The sequence below is a fragment of the Mirounga leonina genome, unplaced genomic scaffold (assembly GCF_011800145.1).
Source record: "Mirounga leonina isolate KUSES-001 unplaced genomic scaffold, KU_Mleo_1.0 Mir_82, whole genome shotgun sequence".
Lineage (NCBI taxonomy): Eukaryota > Metazoa > Chordata > Mammalia > Carnivora > Phocidae > Mirounga > Mirounga leonina.
Window position 1 is genome coordinate 58,426,781 of NW_023270825.1, and position 20,717 is coordinate 58,447,497.

At 34.8% G+C, this 20,717-nt stretch overlaps 1 protein-coding gene across 8 annotated transcripts in view; it reads right to left on the bottom strand.

Annotated features, from left to right (window-relative positions):
- Positions 1-20,717, bottom strand: part of MIPOL1 (mirror-image polydactyly 1) — a 321,775-nt gene that overhangs the window by 39,673 nt on the left and 261,385 nt on the right. For all 8 annotated transcript variants that reach the window (XM_034992341.1, XM_034992340.1, XM_034992339.1 and 5 more), the window contains one exon: positions 9,102-9,332. In XM_034992341.1, the coding sequence (XP_034848232.1) occupies positions 9,102-9,332 (231 nt within the window). The remainder of the gene's footprint in view (positions 1-9,101; positions 9,333-20,717) is intronic.

The window sequence follows — 20,717 nt, forward strand, 5'->3', positions numbered from 1 at the left end:
CGTTTGAATTGATGAAAAGAGCTTTGTGTTTTCATTGCCAAGTTTGATTCTTCCAGTCATTAGGCATTCCCCTCAGATCGCATCAATGAAGCCGTGCTCTCTTACACCCATGTGTTAAATTCTCTTCTCCTCATGGTTTCCTTTGCCAGCTCTACTCAAGAATGACTATTGGGTCTTAGCCACATTCTTCTCACAGCTGTGTTAAAAAAGAGCATCAGAAAGTCTTCCTAAAACCCATATGTGTATCTGGTCAGTTCTCTGTCTTAGGGTCACCTCACATTGTGGTGTGATTATACAGAGATTCATTCTTGTTCTTGAACTGTGCTACTCCCACCACTCTGGGAAAGATTAGGCCCTCCAGTCAGTAGTAGAGAACTTCTTGGAAGACTGATGTGAAATATACATAGCTCAGAAGGCAAATTAATTTAAGGAAGAAGATGTTTCAAGATTTTACCATTGTGTAGCTTGTCAAATGGCAAACGGTAACATAAAGAGAAATAATATATGCTTTCATATGCTTTTAGGATACTGCTATATGCAGCAAAAGAAGAAGTCAAATGATGATGATGTCCCAAGGACTATTAGTTTGAATGGTATAAATGTCAAAAAATTAAAAAATTAAAATTATTAAGTTTAGTAAGTTCCAAAATACTGTTCACTGTGTAATTTCTAGAGCCTTATTTTTCACTTTTAATCAGTCTTTATACAGAAACACCTGGCAAAGTAATCGATAGTAGTGGAACTCTTTTTTTCTTTATACTTAGGTTAAGAACTAAAGAAAAAAAAAACTATTTGTTGAGTTGCCTAAGAATATATAACAGTATGAAGAAGAAAGAAGATCACTCCAGCTGCTACTACATACTATATTGTTATAGGATGATATTTTTCTTTTTAACTATAAATGATCAAGAATGAAGTTTATGTATGGACAATGTTTATGATTTTACTGCCAGCTAAAGCTACACTGAAATAAGCAAAAGATTCTTTCTTTCTTTCTTTTTTTTTAAATAGGCTTCACACCCACTGTGGAGCCCAACATGGCACCTGAATTCACGACCCTGAGATCAAGACCTGAGCTGAGATCAAGAGTCGGACTCTTAACTGACCGAGACACCCAGGTGCCCTGAAAGATTCTTTTATTTTTTTTTTTTCGAGGGCTAAATGTGCACATGGGCAAATTCCTGACTTAGTGGGGAGAAATAATTAAACGTGGAATGTTACAATCCAAGTAAAATTGGTATCTCTACTTATTCTTGGGTAGAATTTAGTTTTTTTCTAATTACATTTTGGTAAAAAGCTGTACCTAGTAGGGAAGTATATATCAAATTTTAGATGAGTATACTGAGGAGTTATTAAAAGAAAACCGGACCTCGATTTATATAAAAATGTAGACCTTTCTATACTAATAGATAAGTACATCATATATATTAAATTTTCTATGTGTTTAAGAACAGGGAAAGCAAAGGAGGAAGTTCTGAGTGAGCTGGCAAGCATAATGAGGCTAAGCAACATCCAAGCAGGAATAACGAAAATTTCTTAAAATCAAATTTTTATAATAGCTTCCTTTTCCCTTTATTACTACAAAAGTTTTCTAAAGTACACTGGTTGTTAGTGCTATTAAGTAAGAAAGTTAAAATCACTTTATATATCTTGTTTTTTATAATTTCTAAAACTATCCTCAGGTAAGATGGATGAATGAGTTCTCCTGTCTTCACAGAAGTACCCGGGAGCTCTGTAGCCTGTCAAGGGTTAAACAGTAAGAAGGCCTTACCTGGAGCTTGGACAGAACCAAGGAAAAGGATGCTTGTCTGAGCATATGGCCACTCTAAGGAACTTACATTTCATATAAATTTGTGAAAATCACATTTGAATGTTTCTGGAGCATAAGAACTCATTTGTTTTTTTTTAAACCTGTCAAGTTCTGGTTAAAAAGTATATATGATCATTATTAAGTGGATCCTATAATTCCCCTAAAATAACAGGGACATTATCTCTTTTACTTACTGTAATATTGGGACTAATGAAAAACAACAAAAATTCCTGCATTTTATTTGGTCTTAAACTGAAACAGCATGGATCTCTCCCATATTTTACTTTTTTGTTCTTTTTCTCTCATTCCTTTCCATTGTACTCATTTGAAACATGTTTTATCTATCTTAGTAGGCAGAAGTTTATATTAGCCCAACTCTAGATCACCTATTTGAAGATAGGTTCTGAAGTGAAGAAGCAGATCAAATGTAAGCAGCTGTGTTGTAATTTAACTTTTTAGTCCCTACTTTCATGCTCTTTAGGATTCATTCCATAAAGTTAACTATACAAGGAAACTTATCAGAGAAAGTGCAGATTCTTAGGTTTAGACAATTTCTTTTCTTCTTTAGCCTGCATCCTTTACTTTCCACTTCATTAGAATTTCTCAAGTTTTGGGTTAGGCTTCAATTTCAATAATCCTACATTAATCCTTCCCTAGTAGAGAGGAATGCCATAGAAATTAACACTATGTTTCTTTTCTGTGTCAAAGTGAGCCATTCCCTGAAGATAAAGGTGTAAGCCCAACTCTCTAGTTTTTATAAAGAGATTAATATAATTCATATCTATCAAATGTGATAGGTATCTCTGTGTATATATACATATATTTACATATATATATAAATAATAAAAGTAGCTCTAAAGAAATCTTTATGTACTCAGTGGATGAGAAAGGTGATCCACTATACAAATATATAATGGAATTAAATTTTTTATAAAATACATACTTATTTGATAGTGAATAAGAAGACTTGTATTTCATAAGTTAAATATGTATTTAATTTAAAAACATGTGTTATGATTTACAAATCCAGAATATTAAATTCTTAAAAAGCATATCATGTGCTCAAGAATAAAAATTAAGCATGTTAGATGCTGTACATCTTACAATGATTGCTTAGGAGTCATCTGAATCCATCTTCCACATATATATGACAATATCTAATTGGATCTAGATTTGGAAGGTGCCTTCCAGAGCTGATTGGGAAGTTTACTCATACATAAACTATCACAAATAAATTATTTGACTCATTATGTGTTGAGGTATGTATTATTATTTCACAGAGCTTTTAAATCTCAGACACAGAATAAATTTTGAAGAGCAATTTCCAGAATTTTTAAATCCTCCCATTTATTAATAATGCTAATAAATAAAGATCAATTTTCAACTTTATATTAAATAATGATTTAAACCTTATGCTGAGTTGAGAATTTATGAAACTTGTTCTTTGATTCAATCAACATTCATAAAGTGCTCAGACATGTGTACCATTGCCTTGCTACTTATAGTCCAACCAAGAATTTATTAAAAAAAAAAAAAATCACAGGTAAAATTGGCAAGAAGCAGAATAATTTTAGTGAAAAGACAATATAATTATAACACCTTTCGTATTAAACTATGTAAGGATATTTTACCACAATTAGTTTTCATTATGGTTAAAATCAGATTCTGGAGCCAGCAACAAAACTAAAAAGTTTAGTGATGTCTTTTGATGAAAAGAAGGCAGGTTTTTTGTTTTTGTTTTTTCTAACCAAGAAACTGTGGAAATGTTCTGTTCCCCTTCCCAGCACTCAGAGTCATCTACCCTGTTTTATAATTCAACCTGCAAACAGATTAAGCAGCTGAGTTTGTGGAAAGTATGTTTGCTCTACGCTAAGAACCCTTGTGTGACACTATGGTGATTCCCCTGACACCTCGAAGGGAACTACAGACAGTCCTTACTCATCAGCAGAGAAACCAGGCTGAGAATTCACAATTTCTTTGTAACCTCAACTTCTTCATAGAAATCAGTATTTGATCAAGAGGCAGGAAAGACTTTTTGTTAGCTTACAAGTCCTTCTTCTTTTTTTCTCAGGATGCTCAGGATGCCCTATATTTCAAAAGGAAATGTTTTATGCTGAACTTTGATATTTTAATTATGCAATTAGAAATTAGAACACATGTAAATTTTAAGTAACTTATTTTTTTTAAGTATGAAAAGAAAGAAAGTTTTAGATAGTGATACCTTCTTTCTTGAAAACATGTTTAAAAGTTTAGAATTTTTGTCCTGTATCTTTTTGTCTGATCTACTTATTATACAGTTATGGTTTATGAGGGATTTGAATCATATCAGTGTAAATCTGGCCCATAGTAAAGATGATTATGTGACAAAAGTTACTTTACTGTAAAATCTGGAAGCTTCTGAGATCTTCTAACCTTATAAGCCTGGTTGTAAATACTTTTAAGTAATTATGTGTAGCTCAGGTATGTTAAGTATAGTCAAATATGTTTTTAAGATCCTTCAGAAAACTGTTGTTCTGGGCCACAAGAACCATATCTATAGATAGAAAGATGGGAAATAAAATATAGCATAAAGAACAACAGAGTTTTAAATCTCTTGTGATGATAAAAATATCACTTAATGGATTTGTGTGTCAGTTTTCTCTTTAATAAACAAGGATTATGGATGGTCCTTGGCAGAATCATTAAGAGAAGTTTCTCTTATAAAGTTCCTAAGCTCTTAACCTGCTCTTTGGTTCCCTCTACTTCCACATAGCTCACCAAAACTAAGTGCATCCAGGGTCAGCCAAAAAGCAACCTAAAACCTAAATGGCAATGTGTTCTCCTTCCACAAACATACACATTTTTAAAAGAGAAGTACCTCAACCTTGCTTAACCCAAGGGAATGGATTTCCACTGGTGAAATTTTAGGCTTTATGACGCCTGGGCCAAGAAGCAATTTTTGGACAATGAGGTCTGGCATTCTTTATACTTTCCCCTATCAGTGTTTCTGCTTATACATATTGGCTAGCTTATGGATGGTAATTCTGCACCACTTTCCTCTTCAGGAATACTCCTATATTTAAAAAATTTTAAGAAATTCATTTGACTCTAAAATAAAATAAAATAAAATAAAATAAAATAAAATAAAATAAAATAAAATAAAATAAAATATAAATTTAAAATTATTAGAAATAGTATATACTCTCTCTCCACTATTACTGAAGATTTCAGATCTTTTCAGTGTAATTAAACGTGATGGAAGCTGGTGCATAGGACAAGGGTGAAAAGCCCACTAGAAAGTCAGATACTATAGGAGTGGTGGTGCCAGTGAGGGAGGCAGGAAGGACTAGCCACAAAAGTCATACTTTTCTATGAAACTCTCCTACTAAAATTGGGTACTGGGTTGGGATAAAAATTTTTTATCTAGGGCCTAAAGTAGATGAGAGCACATTTGAAATTTTCCTGTATATTCCTGACCTGACCTGCTTTTACTTTATTCTGTCATCCCATTAACCTATTAAGTTGCTCTAGTTCATTTGTTCATGTTTACAGAGTACCTACTTTACAGCAGGCATCTATGTGACTATTTGGAGGAGATGTGGATACAAAGATGAAGAGAACACCATCCATGTCTTGGAAATGCTCAGTGATGGGTAATTTTGCAGGGAGTGAAGCAGATAGGAAACAGATAAACAAAGCAATTGTAACACCTAGATGATTAAGACTTCTAACAAAGATAAGGGACTAAGTGCTATGAAAAAAATAAAAAAATAAAGAAACATCACAGAGGTAATGTTAAGACTGGACTTTAAGGAGTAACAAATATTTGGCTAGGTACTAGAAGGGAGGAATATGCTTTAAGAAGAAGAAATAGCTTGTCTAGTAGAGATACTGTGGTTGGGTCGTGGAGGAAATGATACCAGAAAATGGGAGAAGGCCAGAAAGGTGAAAGGCCTCATCTACCCTGCTAAGTCGTTTATGCTATAGTGTGTAGGGGATGAAGGGCCCCTGAAAGATTTTAAATAGGGAAGTAATATAACCTGATTTCAGTTGTAGAAAAATTAACTCTAGTGGCAGCGACACACTTGACACACTTGAGACACTTGAGAGCTAGAGGCAGATAAACTAGTTTTATGATTATTTCAATAGTCTCCATGGAGGATGATGAGGGCCTGAAATAATGCAATTAACAAGGGAGGATGGAATAGAGGGAATCAGATGATAGGCAGTACAGAAAACAGAGACTGACAGCAAAGCGAATGTGAAAAGTAAGAAAGAGTGAGGGAATAAGGATGGTGCTGAAACTGCTGAAGACCATTACTGAGACAGGAGACACAGGAAAATAGTGAAGGCTTTATTTTCAGGGGAGGAATTTTTAACAAACATACTATGAAAACACAGAGAAGAGAGTGATATTTAACTTTCCGGAAAGTTGAAGAAGACTTTGTAGAGAAGAGATACTTGAACTAGTCTTGCTAGTTTGATGAGTATGATTATACTAATAATATAATTTATAACATGCTGATAATAAAATAACTGGCACTGAACTAGGTATCTTACATGGTATCCAGTTTATTACTCATATCAAACCTGCCTGTGAAAGCAGTAATACTGTCTGAATTTTTCAACTGAGGAACTTTTGCTTCCAGAGGTTAAGTAATTTGCCCCAAATCTCACAGGTAGTAAGTAGGAAAGCAGGGATTGAAATACACGTCTGTCTGACTTGACTACAAAGCCTGCCTCCATCCTCTCTGCTGCACTGAATCTCATAGGATGAGTAAGTTTTTCATGGGGAAAAGGGTAAAAGGCTCCAACCAGAGGAACCCACATATGTAAAGGTATTTAGTCTTGAAAAGATAGAGCCCTTCTGAAGAATGGGATATTACAGTGTGGAGTGAAATGGCAAGAGAAGAAGGGATGATGCAACACGCATTGTTCTAAAGGCATTACATGTTTATCTCATCTAATTCTTACAACATTATGAGGTGGGAGTATTATTATCCATATGTTATTATCTGCATTTGCACAGTGTTTTAAAATAAAATAAAATGTACAAGTTCACATACCTATGCATTTTGAATCCAGATCCTGAGCTTTTAAACCACTATGCTATATTACTGAAGATATGGGAGCATCTTTACTTATTGTTTACCATGATCATATGTTAATTTTATAATAAAAATATAATTAAAAATGGGCCACTGATTAATAGTTAGGAAATTACTGGTAATCTTAAAAAGAACAATTTCAGTATAAAAGCTAGCCAGAGTGTACTGAATAGCACAGGAATAAATGGAATTGAAAAATTAGATACTGAATATAGATCAGTTATTCAAGAAATTTCATTGTGAAAGGAAAAGGGAAAATGTGTACCTTTTTAGTTCACATTGTAATTACTGCCTGGAATACTGACATATTTACAAAGGACCTTCAAAAATAATTGCTAATAACAGTAATTTCAGATGATATGGAGAATATAATACCATCTAACAAAGTCTTTTAAGTTGATTTCCTGGAAGGTTTTCCTCTTAAATGCAATAAAATAGGTTGATGCCCACATTAACTGCAGTGAAGGTACACTGCCCAACTGAGGGCAATTAAAAATATAGCGGATTGAATATGAACAGGAAAGCCTCATCATATTTCATCTAGGGCTTATTGCTGGAAATCAGAATAAAAGATTCAACATTTAAATTTAACATTTAAATGACATAACTGTTTCACTTAAACTCTGTCCAATGCTTGGTGTCATTCCATTAAAACCTTTTGATCTGTCCATGGTTAAATGTGAAGAATAAGACAAGATAGTAGTTTTTCAAATGCTAAACTTATTCAACTTAAAGCATTACCTGAGATGATATTTCTACTTCAATACTGATATATTTCTGTATCAATATAAAGTTTTCTTTAGATTATTTTTTACAAAATAATAATAATAGTTGATGAGATCTAAAAAATAAAAGGTTGACAACATTTCCAAAGATTTTATGGAAATTTAATTGGTCTCTGGGAAACACTGTTTTAGGGAATTTTAGTCATGTATATAAAATTAAAGAATTACATGTAAAGAAAACTTTGATATTTGTAATTATTTGTAGACTTTAAGCAAATACAGCTAACATATCCTGACTGTCAAAAGTTACTGATTTGTAATTTACAATGAAATGAGATCCACCTATGTATCTTAGTGTTTTTAGAATGTTAATGTACATTGTGAATAACTGGATATAGTTTCTGACTGAACATAAACCTAATCTTTAAACCTACAAAAAACAGAATACTTACCATAAATCATAAATCATAAATTTCAAGGTACCTTGATTATGTAAAGATTTTAATATGCATAATTCCTAATCTGTTTTAAAATGGTTCTTAACTACAGATTTACCTGACCTTGGGCTACCATTCAAAACATAATTTCAGGGATATTGGGGAAATGGTTGAGATGATTTATTTTCAAATAAAAAGTAGTATGAAGTAAGAAACTTTGAAGTTAGCACTACTTCATACTGTGAGACTGAAAAAAATTAAGGAAAAAGATATGTCTTAGGAATTGAAGGCAATTAAGTGTGTGAATGACAAAATGCTGTTAACAATACATAAAGATAGGATCAGTTAAAATGACAAGTTCCATTCCATTAAAGCTGCCTTAGGAAATTCTGCTACAGTGTTCAAGTCCCTTAAATTAACAAGTGACTTCTTCGTATGATATGTCCTATGTTAACATTTTGCTAGCTATCGTAAGGACTGATTGATTTTGTAGCTTTATTTAAAATATAACAATTATGCAAAGATCATCGAAAATAAACAAATGTAATTATACACCGTGAAAAGCTGTCCTGAATACTTCAGAAGAACAACACAAGAAAATTAATTCCACTGTAACTATTCTATGTGCCTAGAGGTCTCAGATTACAAAATCACAGAAGATCTCAACTCAAGCAGGATTATTACAAAGCTAAATGAGTAAAGTTGATTACTTGACTGCCTCATCCCCTTGCCAATAACTTTACCTATTACCTATGAAAGGATTTTAATAGTATGGCCTCCAGGAACTAATGAAGATCAGTTATTAAATAAAAGTGGTTTGCCCTCAATAGTAACCATGATTCCCAAGTGAATGCCTTTTTGACCCCAACTATGGGTATGATAGGCAATCTAAAAAATAAAAAAGTTCATTTGGCTCAATCTACTTTTGTCTTAAACCATTAACAGCATGACTAATAGATAATCTATTATTTAGTTACAAAAAAAGTGTTCTTGTTTTGTTTTTTTTCATGCTTTTGAAATCATGCAAGATCATTTTACTTACTTCTGCACTTTGTCATTGGCCGCTTGGGAGGCCTCCATGGCATGCTGGAGCTCTAATTCCATGTTTGCTCGATCTGTCAGAGCTTGCTGCAGTTGGGTAGACAGTTCCTCATTCTGTTGTTGAGTGATGGAAACAATGTTCTCTCTATTTTTTAAAGCTTCTTCATAAGTACTAAGGGTATGGTTAAACTGATCCTTCAGATTTTCTTCTTGGGATAAAGATTTGTGTAAACTGAGAAAAACATAAAAATAAATAATTGAAACATAAATATGTAGTCTTCCTGACCAATAATCTATTTAACAAAAATCTCCATAAGAAATAACCATTTCTAAAAATCAATTAAGACATACTTAAATGGGTAAATAAAAATAATTTTTATATCACAATATTATTCTTGATAATTATTCTACTTCTCTGCTTCTAGGCTGAAAGCTACCCAGACAAACGATTATTGATGTTACCAAAGCATACAAGAAGATGCTGCAAGATGTTAATATAATTACATCAGTATAAATATTACATTCAATTTTCTTTAAAAGGAATAGCGGAGAATTGGAAAATAAAGCATCTCTAGGTAAATAAAAGAATATAATAAGCTAACTGCAGAGAAGTGAGAAGTAAAGAGAACGGGCATCCGTTTAGTAGATTCAGGGTTTCTTCAGCTGAGCGCTTAATGAGAATGAGTAAGGGCTGTACGAATAACTGATCAGCCCATACACAGATATAAATGAAGTTAAAATCACTAGTCCGACTGCACAGAAATAATATGTATTCAGATCTTTTCTTTTTGTTAATGAATCTCATGCCAAATATATCCACTCATTAAGTCATACAGAGAAATAGCATATAAATTAAGACCAAATGAATGCAGAAGAAAATGCAGACAAATAGAACCCTAAAATGCTAAAGGTCAAATCTTTGATATGTCATTACACCTACCACCTGAGGTTATTTTGAAATGGCACCAAGCACCTCACTCAATTAAATAAAGACATTTTGAAAATATAAATATTTAATAAGGGAAATTTAAAATCCACACAGGAGATGTTCTTTTTTTATTAAATAAAATCATTTCAGTATATGCATACAAAAGAAATGTCAATGGGAGACTTGTAAGTAAAACAACCTAACTATATAATACAGATTAATGATGTGAAAGAAAGTAATATAATTCTGAAAGCTTCAAAAAGCTAGTCAGGGAACTTTAGCACTGGCCGAATATCTAGTCTGATACTTTATTTAAAACTGTTTAAACCAAAGTAATCATACATTTCTTCTTTTTGTTTAAGTAACCTATAGATCTCTCCAGTGTGCTCACTTTGTAGAAGGTGTCACACAGAAATAAGAAGGACATGAAACAGGGATAGTCAGCATACCAAAAGAAATCATTTCAAGATTCAAATTAGTTCTTAAGAAGAAAGACTGCTACTAAACTGTGGTCAATTGATTACTACATAAAAATAAGAATGGTGTTTAGTGCCACATTTGTAGAGTGCAAAGAAGTATCCTTCTTTATGGTTTTCATCTTGTTGTTTATCTAACCCTTCTTTCATTTTTAGTTCTTTCTACCAATCCATACGCCTAAAGGCTCCCATCTCCTGCCCATTTTCCTATTCTATGTTCTTTCACACTTTCTGATTCCTCTTATTCCATGTTCGTTTCCTTCAATCCACCCTCTTTGGCTACTTGAAAGATCCAAGAAAGAAAGAAATGAAAAACAAAACAAAAAACCTTTAAAAAGACAAGACTCTTTATTTTCTTTACACTTAAAAGGTTATTACTTACATTTTAATTGTTAATTACATTTTAAATTACACAGAGTGCACAAATCCAAAGTATTCAGCTTGACAAAATGTAAAGAAAACATGTAATAAATGCAGAAGATTCCCCTCTGTTCCCTTCCAGTTAATTCCCCTTTCCCAAAGTAATCACTTATTCAACCTCTATTAAGATAAGTATTGTCTGGGGGCGCCTGGGTGGCTCAGTCGGTAAGTGTCTGCCTTCGCTCAGGTCATGATCCCAGCATCCTGGGATCAAGCTCCGCATTGGGCTCTCCACTCTGCAGGAAGCTTGCTTCTCCCTCTCCCACTCCCCCTGCTTGTGTTTCCTCTCTCGCTGTGTCTCTCTTTGTCAAATAAGTAAATAAAATCTTTAAAAAAAAAGATCAGTATTGTCTGTTTTTGAACTTTTGGTCTGGCATATTTTACTTAAAGGCTTATGAGATTCGTCCTACTGTTGCATGCAGTTCACTGTTTTTTATTGCTATCAAGTATTCTGTTATATAAATATACCACAATTTATTTAATCATTCCACTATTGTTGCTATTAATATTCTTGTACATTATCTTTTGATGGACCTAAGTACTCATTTCCCCCCCACCCCACTTTATTGAGATATAATTGACGTGAGTACTCCTTTCTGAAGTAAGAATTGCTCTGTAGGGTGTATGTATGTTCACATTAAGTAGATGCTGCACAGAGTTTCCCAAAGTGGTCCTACCAATTTACACTCTCACCAGCAATATATGGGAGTTGCAATCGCTCTACATTCTCCTTTAGAGTATTCTCCCTACTGGTAAACTATACCCATTCTAATAGAGGTGCAGTGCAATTTCATTTTCTTAATATTGCCTTTTGATGAATTTAAGTTCTTAATTTGAATGAAGTCCAATTAGTCATTGTTTTTTAATGGCACTGTTTTTTGTGTCCTATTTAAAAAACATCTTAGCCTTTATATTTTACCCTTATGTATATGGTCTCATTTAAAGTTCACAGTGGGCAGCTTCGTTTGGGAATTCTGCATTTGTCTACGATGTCCATAACACTATGCAGTATACTCTAGCCAATTAAATATGAAGAATCAATGATTCAGTTTTTAAAATATCATCTTTATTAAAACCATGGTATCCCAATTTAATTCTCTAATCATTCATCATTTCCTAGTCTTCGATCCTTTAATTTTTTTCAAATTTATATCTCATTTTTCTCTCAGTTGGACCTGTGACTGGGATCCTTAACTCTCAAGCTCAAAAGCTACTCATCATTCAAAATGCCTTGGAAACCTTCAAATCTCCACCAAGACTTTCTCAAACAGAAGCAGCAGCTGGAATGATGTTTTAAAACAATAAATTAGATAATGTCACTTAAAATCCTGCAGTGGCATCTCATTGCACTCAGAATAAGTCTCTAAAAATAATAACAACAAATTGCCTATTTTAACTCACTAAACCTCACAACAACCTATGGGAGAAGTCCTATCAATATTAGTTTTTTTACAGATGATGAAATTGAAGCAAAGAGAGGGAAGTAATTTAATTAATCTCACATATCTAACAGAACCAGAATCTCAACCCACAGTCTTCCTCCCTGAGCTGAAACGTGAAACACTCCTCCCAGGGGGCCATGAGCCATGGAGCCCTGTATCATCTGTTCTCTCTGCTTCCTCATCTTCTAGCCAGACATTGTTTCTCAAGTACATCAAGCTTTTTCCTGCTTGAGGCATTTGTTTGTAATGTCTTTCTCCCCTCTCCCTGACAAACTTCTACTTATTCATTTGGTCTCAGCATGAATACTGAGAAAAGTGTACTCAGATACACCTTTTATGACTCTTCAATCTAAATTTTGGTGCTCCTTCTTTGTTACTCTGTCTCAATGACCCTACTCCTTTTCTTCTTAGAACTTATAATAATTTGTAGTTTTTTTCAGTTTCATCTTGTGATCTATTTCCCAATTCCACCATATTAACACTCTATTTACAAAGGGCAATCTTTAAAAATGGGGATACACTCCTTAATAACTTCAATAAATCAAAATGCTTATATTTCTAAGGACACTTTCTTATCAGAATAAAGGTGAAGCAGAGGGGATAGATTCCTAGCATATACAAATCTATACCATTTATAGCTTATTTTTGTTTTAGTGCTGTTTTTTCCTTGATAGTGCTCTTCCCTAGGGCCACCTTGTTTAGCTTTCTTCATAGAGTCAAATTACATTTAACCTCTTTTCAAAGTTACTGATTTTCAGATGCATTTTTAGCATGGCAGCAGCATTACAATTTATTGGTCTTAAATGATGTTGTATTGGAAAATATTTGAAGTTATAGTAAGAATAAATGATAAAACAATAGCAGAAAAGAGTCATTAAATCACTCTCAGAAGGTCCAAAGCCTGTGGTTCACACAATATTGACAAAGAATGGTAATTATTTAGGTTTATCATGAAATTAATGAGGTAATATCATACGCAAGGTTTCCATTCACTCTTACAGCTTTCAAATTATGTAATTTATTTAATTTTTGTTATTATAGAAAGTGAGACTTTGAAAATATTTTTACTTGGTAATCTTTCATATTATAATTCTAAATCCATATCAAATGAGACAGTACATTGTCTCTTATGCTGCTCACCACGTAGAGTCCAACCGCAGGCTGGGGTAGAAAATACCCTTTGATGGGCACTGTACTAGTAAGCAGCATGTAACAGATTTCCTTTCTGGAGTGGTTTCCGTCTTGGTATCAACTCCCTCAAGTCCATGGTCCTATTTTCCTAGTCCCTGACTCTCTGAACTGCCTCAGCTTAAACTTTCTTGGAATTATCAAGCTTATGACCCACTTTTATGTTTTGCTTGCAGATATTTATGTTCTCCTCAGCTTATCTGCTTTCCTGCTGGCTGAACTCTCTTTCTCTCAATTGTAATGTCATACATGGATTCAGCTTATTCCTGCAACTAGTACTTTTCCATTTATGCCAAGTGTTGAAGCTACTTTTCCTGGCTTCCTCTTTTGTCTCCATGATCAGGTATTAACTTAAGTCCTTCATGAGTCACTTTACTCATCATCCTACAGTATGCACTTATTCTTCTGCTCATGCTTCATTTATTTACAGTAATTGCTCCATCAAGTGTTTTATATATGTTGCTTTAATTGGATAAATATGTTTAAATTAAAAATTTAGAGGAGAGGTACCACAGTATAAACCAACAGTTATTACCTAGGAATAATTTTGTCCCTCAGGGGATATTTGCAACATCTGGAGACATTTCTGGTTGTCATAACTCGAGGAGGGGAGTACTACTAGCATTTAGTGAGTAGAGGCCAGAGATGCTGCTAAGCAACCTCCATTGCAGAGGACAGTCTAATGTGTCAAAAATGCCAAATGTGGTGTACATGCAAAGATTTTGGCTTTGGACTTTGAAGAACTAGATTCAAATTTCAGTCCTGTCATTCACTCTGTATGACCTTAGGAAGATACTTTAACCCTCTGAGTACTAATTTCATCAACTCAAGAACGATGAGAAAAATCTCACAGAGTTCATGTGAGAACAAAATGAGGTGATCTAACTATGTGAAAATATTCAGCACAATATCTGGTAAAGAATGGGCTTTTGTCCATGTGTAATTCTTAAAAGAAATAATTTAGCTCTAATCAACTTTGTATGATATCTTATACAATACTCAGACATTTTATAAATACTTTGATGAAAAACAATTGCCTGTTTCTACAGGTTTTTCATGAATTGGGAGACGTAAACTCGTTTTCCTAACCTTTATCATTTACTGATAACATTCTTAAATCATTCTGAAAAAAAAAAAAAAAGAGGCAGGTTTGGCTTGTTTTACTGAATTAAAATAAAGACAAAGCAAGTATGAAAGGCAGAAGTATGTGCTACCTTGTCCTAAGTGTACATTTTCTGAGAGGATAGTGTCTGTATTTACTTCCTGGTTTACTGCATCAGTTAATTTGATCTGAATTTCTGACCTGTGATTTGCCTTCTCTCTGAAGAACTTCTTTTAACATTTCCTGCAAGACAGGTGTACTGGTGACAAATTCCCTCAGTTTCTGCTTATCTGAGAAAGTCTTTATTTCTCCTTTATTTTTGAAGGATAACTTCATGGGATACAGAATTCTAGGCTGATGTCCCCAGTTTTAGTCTGACATTCAAGGTGCTCCAAAATCCTATTCTACTTTTCTTTTCAGACTTCATCCTACCCACTCTATCAAAATTTTTTATTCTAGCCAAATGGAACTATAAATTGCTCTTTGAAAATGCTGTCACACTTTTCACTTTGCAGTACTGCTCACGTTGTTGCCTTCACTCAGAGTGCTCTTTTTCTTTCCATCCACACCCCCGATCACGTTTCAAGATTCAGCCAAACTGCAACAACTGTCATGAAGTCACACTCCATACCTTCCCTGCCCAAGGGGACACGTCTTGCTCTAAGCTACCATACCCTTTCCATATCCCTTATATTATATTCCTCAGTTTCTAGTATCCTTTGTAGTTATTGTATACTTGTTTTCTTTCCTACTAGATTCTAATGCTATTGAAAGAAGGAGCCATATTTTATTTTTCTTTGTTTCCTTCTAGGGCCTAACTCAGTGGCTTTTCTACACGAGGCATACAAAAAGTTATTTATTGAACATTGTTGTTTAAATGCTGTATTTGAACGAGTGGCCTCCAGTATTGTAAAAGGATCACATCAATTTTCTTTCCTTTCCTTTTCTCTTTATCTTAATGTACAGTCCCATATGGTCCATAGTTTACCTTTACCCACACTTCATTCCATTACATTTTTGGGGATATTTTAAAAATAAACTTTTTGTTTTGAGATCATTGTAGATGTCACATGCAGTTGGCAAGAAATACCACAGAAAAATCCCTGGTGTCCTTTACCTACTTTCCCACAATGGTAACATTTTATAAAATTATAGTATAAAAGCACCACCAAGATAGTGACATTGATATAGTCAAGATAAAAAACAGTTACATCACTACAAGGATCCCTCATGTTTCCCCACCACTCCTTCCCTTCCTTAAACCCTAACCACTAATCTGTTTCCCATTTCTATAATGTTTCAAGAATGTTTTTAAAAAATATTTTATTTATTTATTTGACAGAGATAGAGAACACAGTAGGCAGAGTGGCAGGCAAAGTGAGGGGAGAAGCAGGCTCCCTGCTGAAGGAGCCTGACACGGGGCTCGATCCCAGGACCCCGGGACCACAACCTGAGCTGAAGGCAGCCGCTTAACTGACTGAGCCACCCAGGCACCCCTCAAGAATGTTTTATGAATGGAAAGGCTGCTTTGGGGACTTTTTTCTTTCTTTCTTTCTTAAAGATTTTATTTATTCATTTGACAGAGAGAGACACAGTGAGAGAGGAAACACAAGCAGGGGGAGTGGAAGAGGGAGAAGCAGGCTTCCCGCTGAGCAGGGAGCCCGATGTGGGGCTTGATCCCAGGACTCTGGGATCATGACCTGAGCCGAAGGCAGAGGCTTAAGGACTGAGCCACCCAGGTGCCCCAGGACTGTCTTTTTTCATTCAGCATAATTTCCTGGGGATTTATTTGTGGGGTTTTGTTTGTTTGTTTGTTTTTTAGGAAATGGTCCATTACTTCTAAGTTGTGCCATTTTTATGTGTGCAGAGCTGTTGACAGTAATCCTATTTTTATATCTGTAAAATCTACAGTGCTATCCTCTGTTTCATTCCTGATATTGGTAGAGTGTCTTTTCTCTGCTCTTATATGCTTCTTTCTGTTATCTTTATCATTTTTTCCTTCTGCTTGTTTTGCATTTATTTTTCTGTTCTCTTTCTAAGAAAGATTCTTGAGGTAGGGGCTTAAATTGTTGATCTGATATATTTCCAATTTTCCTTAATGCATTTAGTGCTATAAATTTCCTCTCAGCCCTGCTTTAGCTGTGTCCCACAATTTTGGTGTGTTGTATTTTTATTTTCATTCACTTCCATGTATTTTAAAAAATTTCCCTTGAGAATTCTTCTTTGATTCAGTGATTATTTAGAAATGTGTTATTTAGTTTTGAAGTGTTTGGAGATTTGCCTGTTATCTTTCTGTTACTAATATTTGTTCTGATTCTACTGTGGTCAAAGAGTACGCACTGTATGATTTCAGTTCTTTGTAGTCAACTAAGGTTTATTTTATGACTTAGAATATGATCTATCTTGGTGTGTGTTTTGTGGGCATTTACAAAAAAATATGTATCCTGCTGTTGTGTGGAATGTCTAAAACTGTTGATTAGATCCTGGTAGTTGATGGTCATGTTAAATTCTTCTGTATCCCTGGATTTTTCTCTGTTTTGTGAGAGGGAAGCGTTGACACCTCCAAACTCTAATTGTGGATTTGTCAATTTCTCTTTTCAGTTCCATCAGTTTTTGCTTCATGTACTTTTAGTTCTCTTGTTTGGTATAAACACATTTAAGATTGCTATGTCTTTTTGGTAGACTCTTTTTCTATAACTCAATGCCCCTCTCTGATAAATGGTTTAGCTTTCAAGTCCACATAGAAGATGCTATAGTATAGCCATTCTTGCTTTTGCCTTTGATTTGTGTTTCATGCTTTATCTTCTGTTCTCTTATTTTAATGATTTTATTTGTTGTGAGTTTCTTGTAGCTAGCATAGAGGTGGGCCAAAATTTTTATTTTTATTATTATTTTATTTATTTATCAGAGAGGGGGAAAGAGAGAGGGGGAGAGGAAGGAGCAGAGGGAGGGCCACTGGCTTCTCTCTGCACTATTGGTTCTGTCTGCTCTTCTCTTGGCTTGAGAGCTGCTGGGCTGCACTACTTTCAGGTGTTTTGCCAGCCCTTCTGGTCAGATGGGGCTGGAAGACACTCCATAGTCAGTAGCACTATGTCTCAGCCTCCTTGCTTGGGCGGGAGGGGTAGGGGCTGCTCCAGGCTACTCTCAGTTTGGCTATGGATTAATCTCCCTGCCTTTGGTTTGGGTGATCAGCCCTGTCCATTTGCTTCTCAGCTCAGGTGCTGTTGGGCTACACAGCTTCCAGAAGTTGTTGCTAGCCCTTCTGGCCAGAAGGGGGGCTGGAAGGCATCCTCTACAGTGGGTGGGGCTGTGACGCAGAATTCTGCTTGGGTGTGGGCAATCCGACTCTAGGGTTGGCATAAGTCCTCATTTGAAGATCTGAATCAGGCAGATCTGCACCCCACTGAGTTCTCTGGTCAGGGTGTGCCCCTGGCTTGGTTCTGTAGCTGAGCCAAGCCACTGGTTGGGATTACTGTTTGGGCACTGTGGATAGGAACTCAGTCTGCCAACATTTGTGTGCTGGCTGTTACAAACCCTTCCTCCCGTTTCTGTCACTCAGATTCCCAGTGGCTGTGCCCCAAGTCTCCCCTGTAATCCCTGTGGTGTGAGATCAGAGTAGGGGCTCCTATAAAGTGACCCACAATGCTGAGGGAGACTTGTTGTCTTCCCAGGTTTTCTTTTCCCACTGGAGGAATTGGTGGTTCAGGGGAGACCTCTCTGCACGGTGCTGTGCTAATCTGGGGAAGGGTCAATGCAGTCAATATGTAGCCACTTCTCCTAATCTTCTAATGCAGTCTGTCTTCTTGGTCTCTGAGGTGCAAGGGGGTGCTTCAGCCTCATCCCTGTGTTGTAAGATTCTTTTGGAGGTGTCTTATTCTTGAATAGATATTAGCCATTCTTCTTGTAAAGAAGAGTTAAGTAAGAAATGATCTATGCCACCATCTTAGTGATGTCACTTAATTAAATGTTTTTTAATAGATCTTTAGAATTAGTGGCATGATTGTTACATTTCTTTTCTAGTCAATGAATTCAACAAATATTTAGTGGCCACCAGTTTGTATCATAAAATGTAGCATCCAAGAGTGTTTTAATAAATATCAATAAATATGTTGATCATACGTCAAGTAAAATTCTTGAAAATTTAAGTTCAGAATTAACTTAGTTTATAGTAAAGAAATTATTTATCTCTGAAATAACTTTTATAAGTTATTTTATCAAATGAAACCAACTGAGACAATAGAGGTAGCAAGTCAGTGGAATCACTTCACTGTCTGATTTACAAATTAAATCTTCTCAACCACATTCTTAACTGTACTGAATGCATTTCCCTATAACTGTATGTCATTCAGGATTAAGGCCTACTATACCAGAGCATAAGCTGATTTCCTCAAAAATAAGCAAGGGAAGTCAACTATTATTTGCTTGAAGGAGCCTTAGCAAATTAATTGATAGCTGGAAAATCCCAAAGTATCTGGAGATTCAATAACACACCTCTAAATAACACATGGGTCAAAGATGAAGTCTCCAGAGATTGTGAAAAATATTTTGAACTAAATGAAAGTGGAAATATAACTTATCAAAGTTTGTGGGACACAGCAAAAATAGTGCTTAAGAGGAAAACTGATAGGATTGAAAACATATATCAGAAAAGAAGAATCTAAAATCAATAACACAAGCTTCTACCTTAGGAAATTAGACAAAGAGTAATGTAAACTTAAAGCAAGCAGAAGAAAAAAAAAAACAGTTTAGAGTAGAAATGAATGAAATTGAAAACAGGAAATCAATAGAGAAAGTCATCCAAATCAAAAGCTGATTCCTTGAGAACATCAATGTATTAGTTTCCCAGGGCTGCCATAACAAATCACCATGAATCGGTGGCTTAAAAAAACAGAAATTTATTCCCATGTTCTGGAGACGAGAAGTTTGAAATTGAGGTGTCAGCAGGACCACACTCTCTCCAGAGCCTCTAGGGAAATTTCTTCCCTTGCCTGTTCCAGCTTCTGGCAGCTGTGAATATTCCTTTGCTTATGGCTGTATCACTCCAATCTCTTCACAAGGTTTTCTCCTCTGTGTGTCTCTCTCAAAACTCCCTCTGCCACTCTCTGATAAACAGACATGTGACTGTATTTAGGACCATCCTGATAATCCAGGAAAGCTTCCCCTTTCAAGTTCCTTAACTTAATCACATCAAAAATTGTTAAGGTAACAATTCTTAAGACAAGAAAAGGAAATAAAAGGTATATAGATCAGGAAGTAAGAAATAAGACTGTATTTATTTAGAGATGACATGATTATCTATGTAAAAAAATCTCAAAGACTTAACAAAAACAAAACAAATAAAAAAACACGAAACTATTGGAACCAAAGAGAGAGGGTGTAGAGTTACAGGTTAATATAAAGGCAATTGCTTTCCTACATATAGCAGCAGTGAACAATTTCAGTTTAAAATGAAAACACAATACCATCCCTCCCCCCAGTGAAATATTTTAGGTATAAATCTAACAAAATATGTACAGGATCTATATGAGGAAAAGTCTGATGAAAGAAATCAAAGACAACCTAAATAAATGGAGAAATATTCCATGTGCATGCATAAAAAGACTCAATATTGTTAAGATGTTAATTCTTGCCATTGATCTATAGATTCAATGAAATTCCAATCAAAATCCTAGCAAATTATTTTGTAGATATTGACAAACTGATGCTAAAGTTTATATGGAGAGACAAAAAATCCAGAACAGTCAAGTCAATATAGGAGAACAAAGTCAGAGGACTGACTCTACTCAACTGCAAGACTTACTATAAAGTTACAGCAATTAAGACAGCATTATATTCGTAAAAGAACAGACGAATAGATCAATAGAAGAGAACAGAGAACCCTGAAATAGATCCACACAAATAAAGTCAACTGATCTTTGACAAAGGAGCAAAAGGCAATTCAATGAAAAAGGGACAGCTTCCCCCCCCCCAACAAATGGCAGTGGAACTGGATGTCCATCTGAGAAAAAAGTGAATCTAGACAGAGAATTTACACCTTTCATAGAAAATAACTAAAAATGGA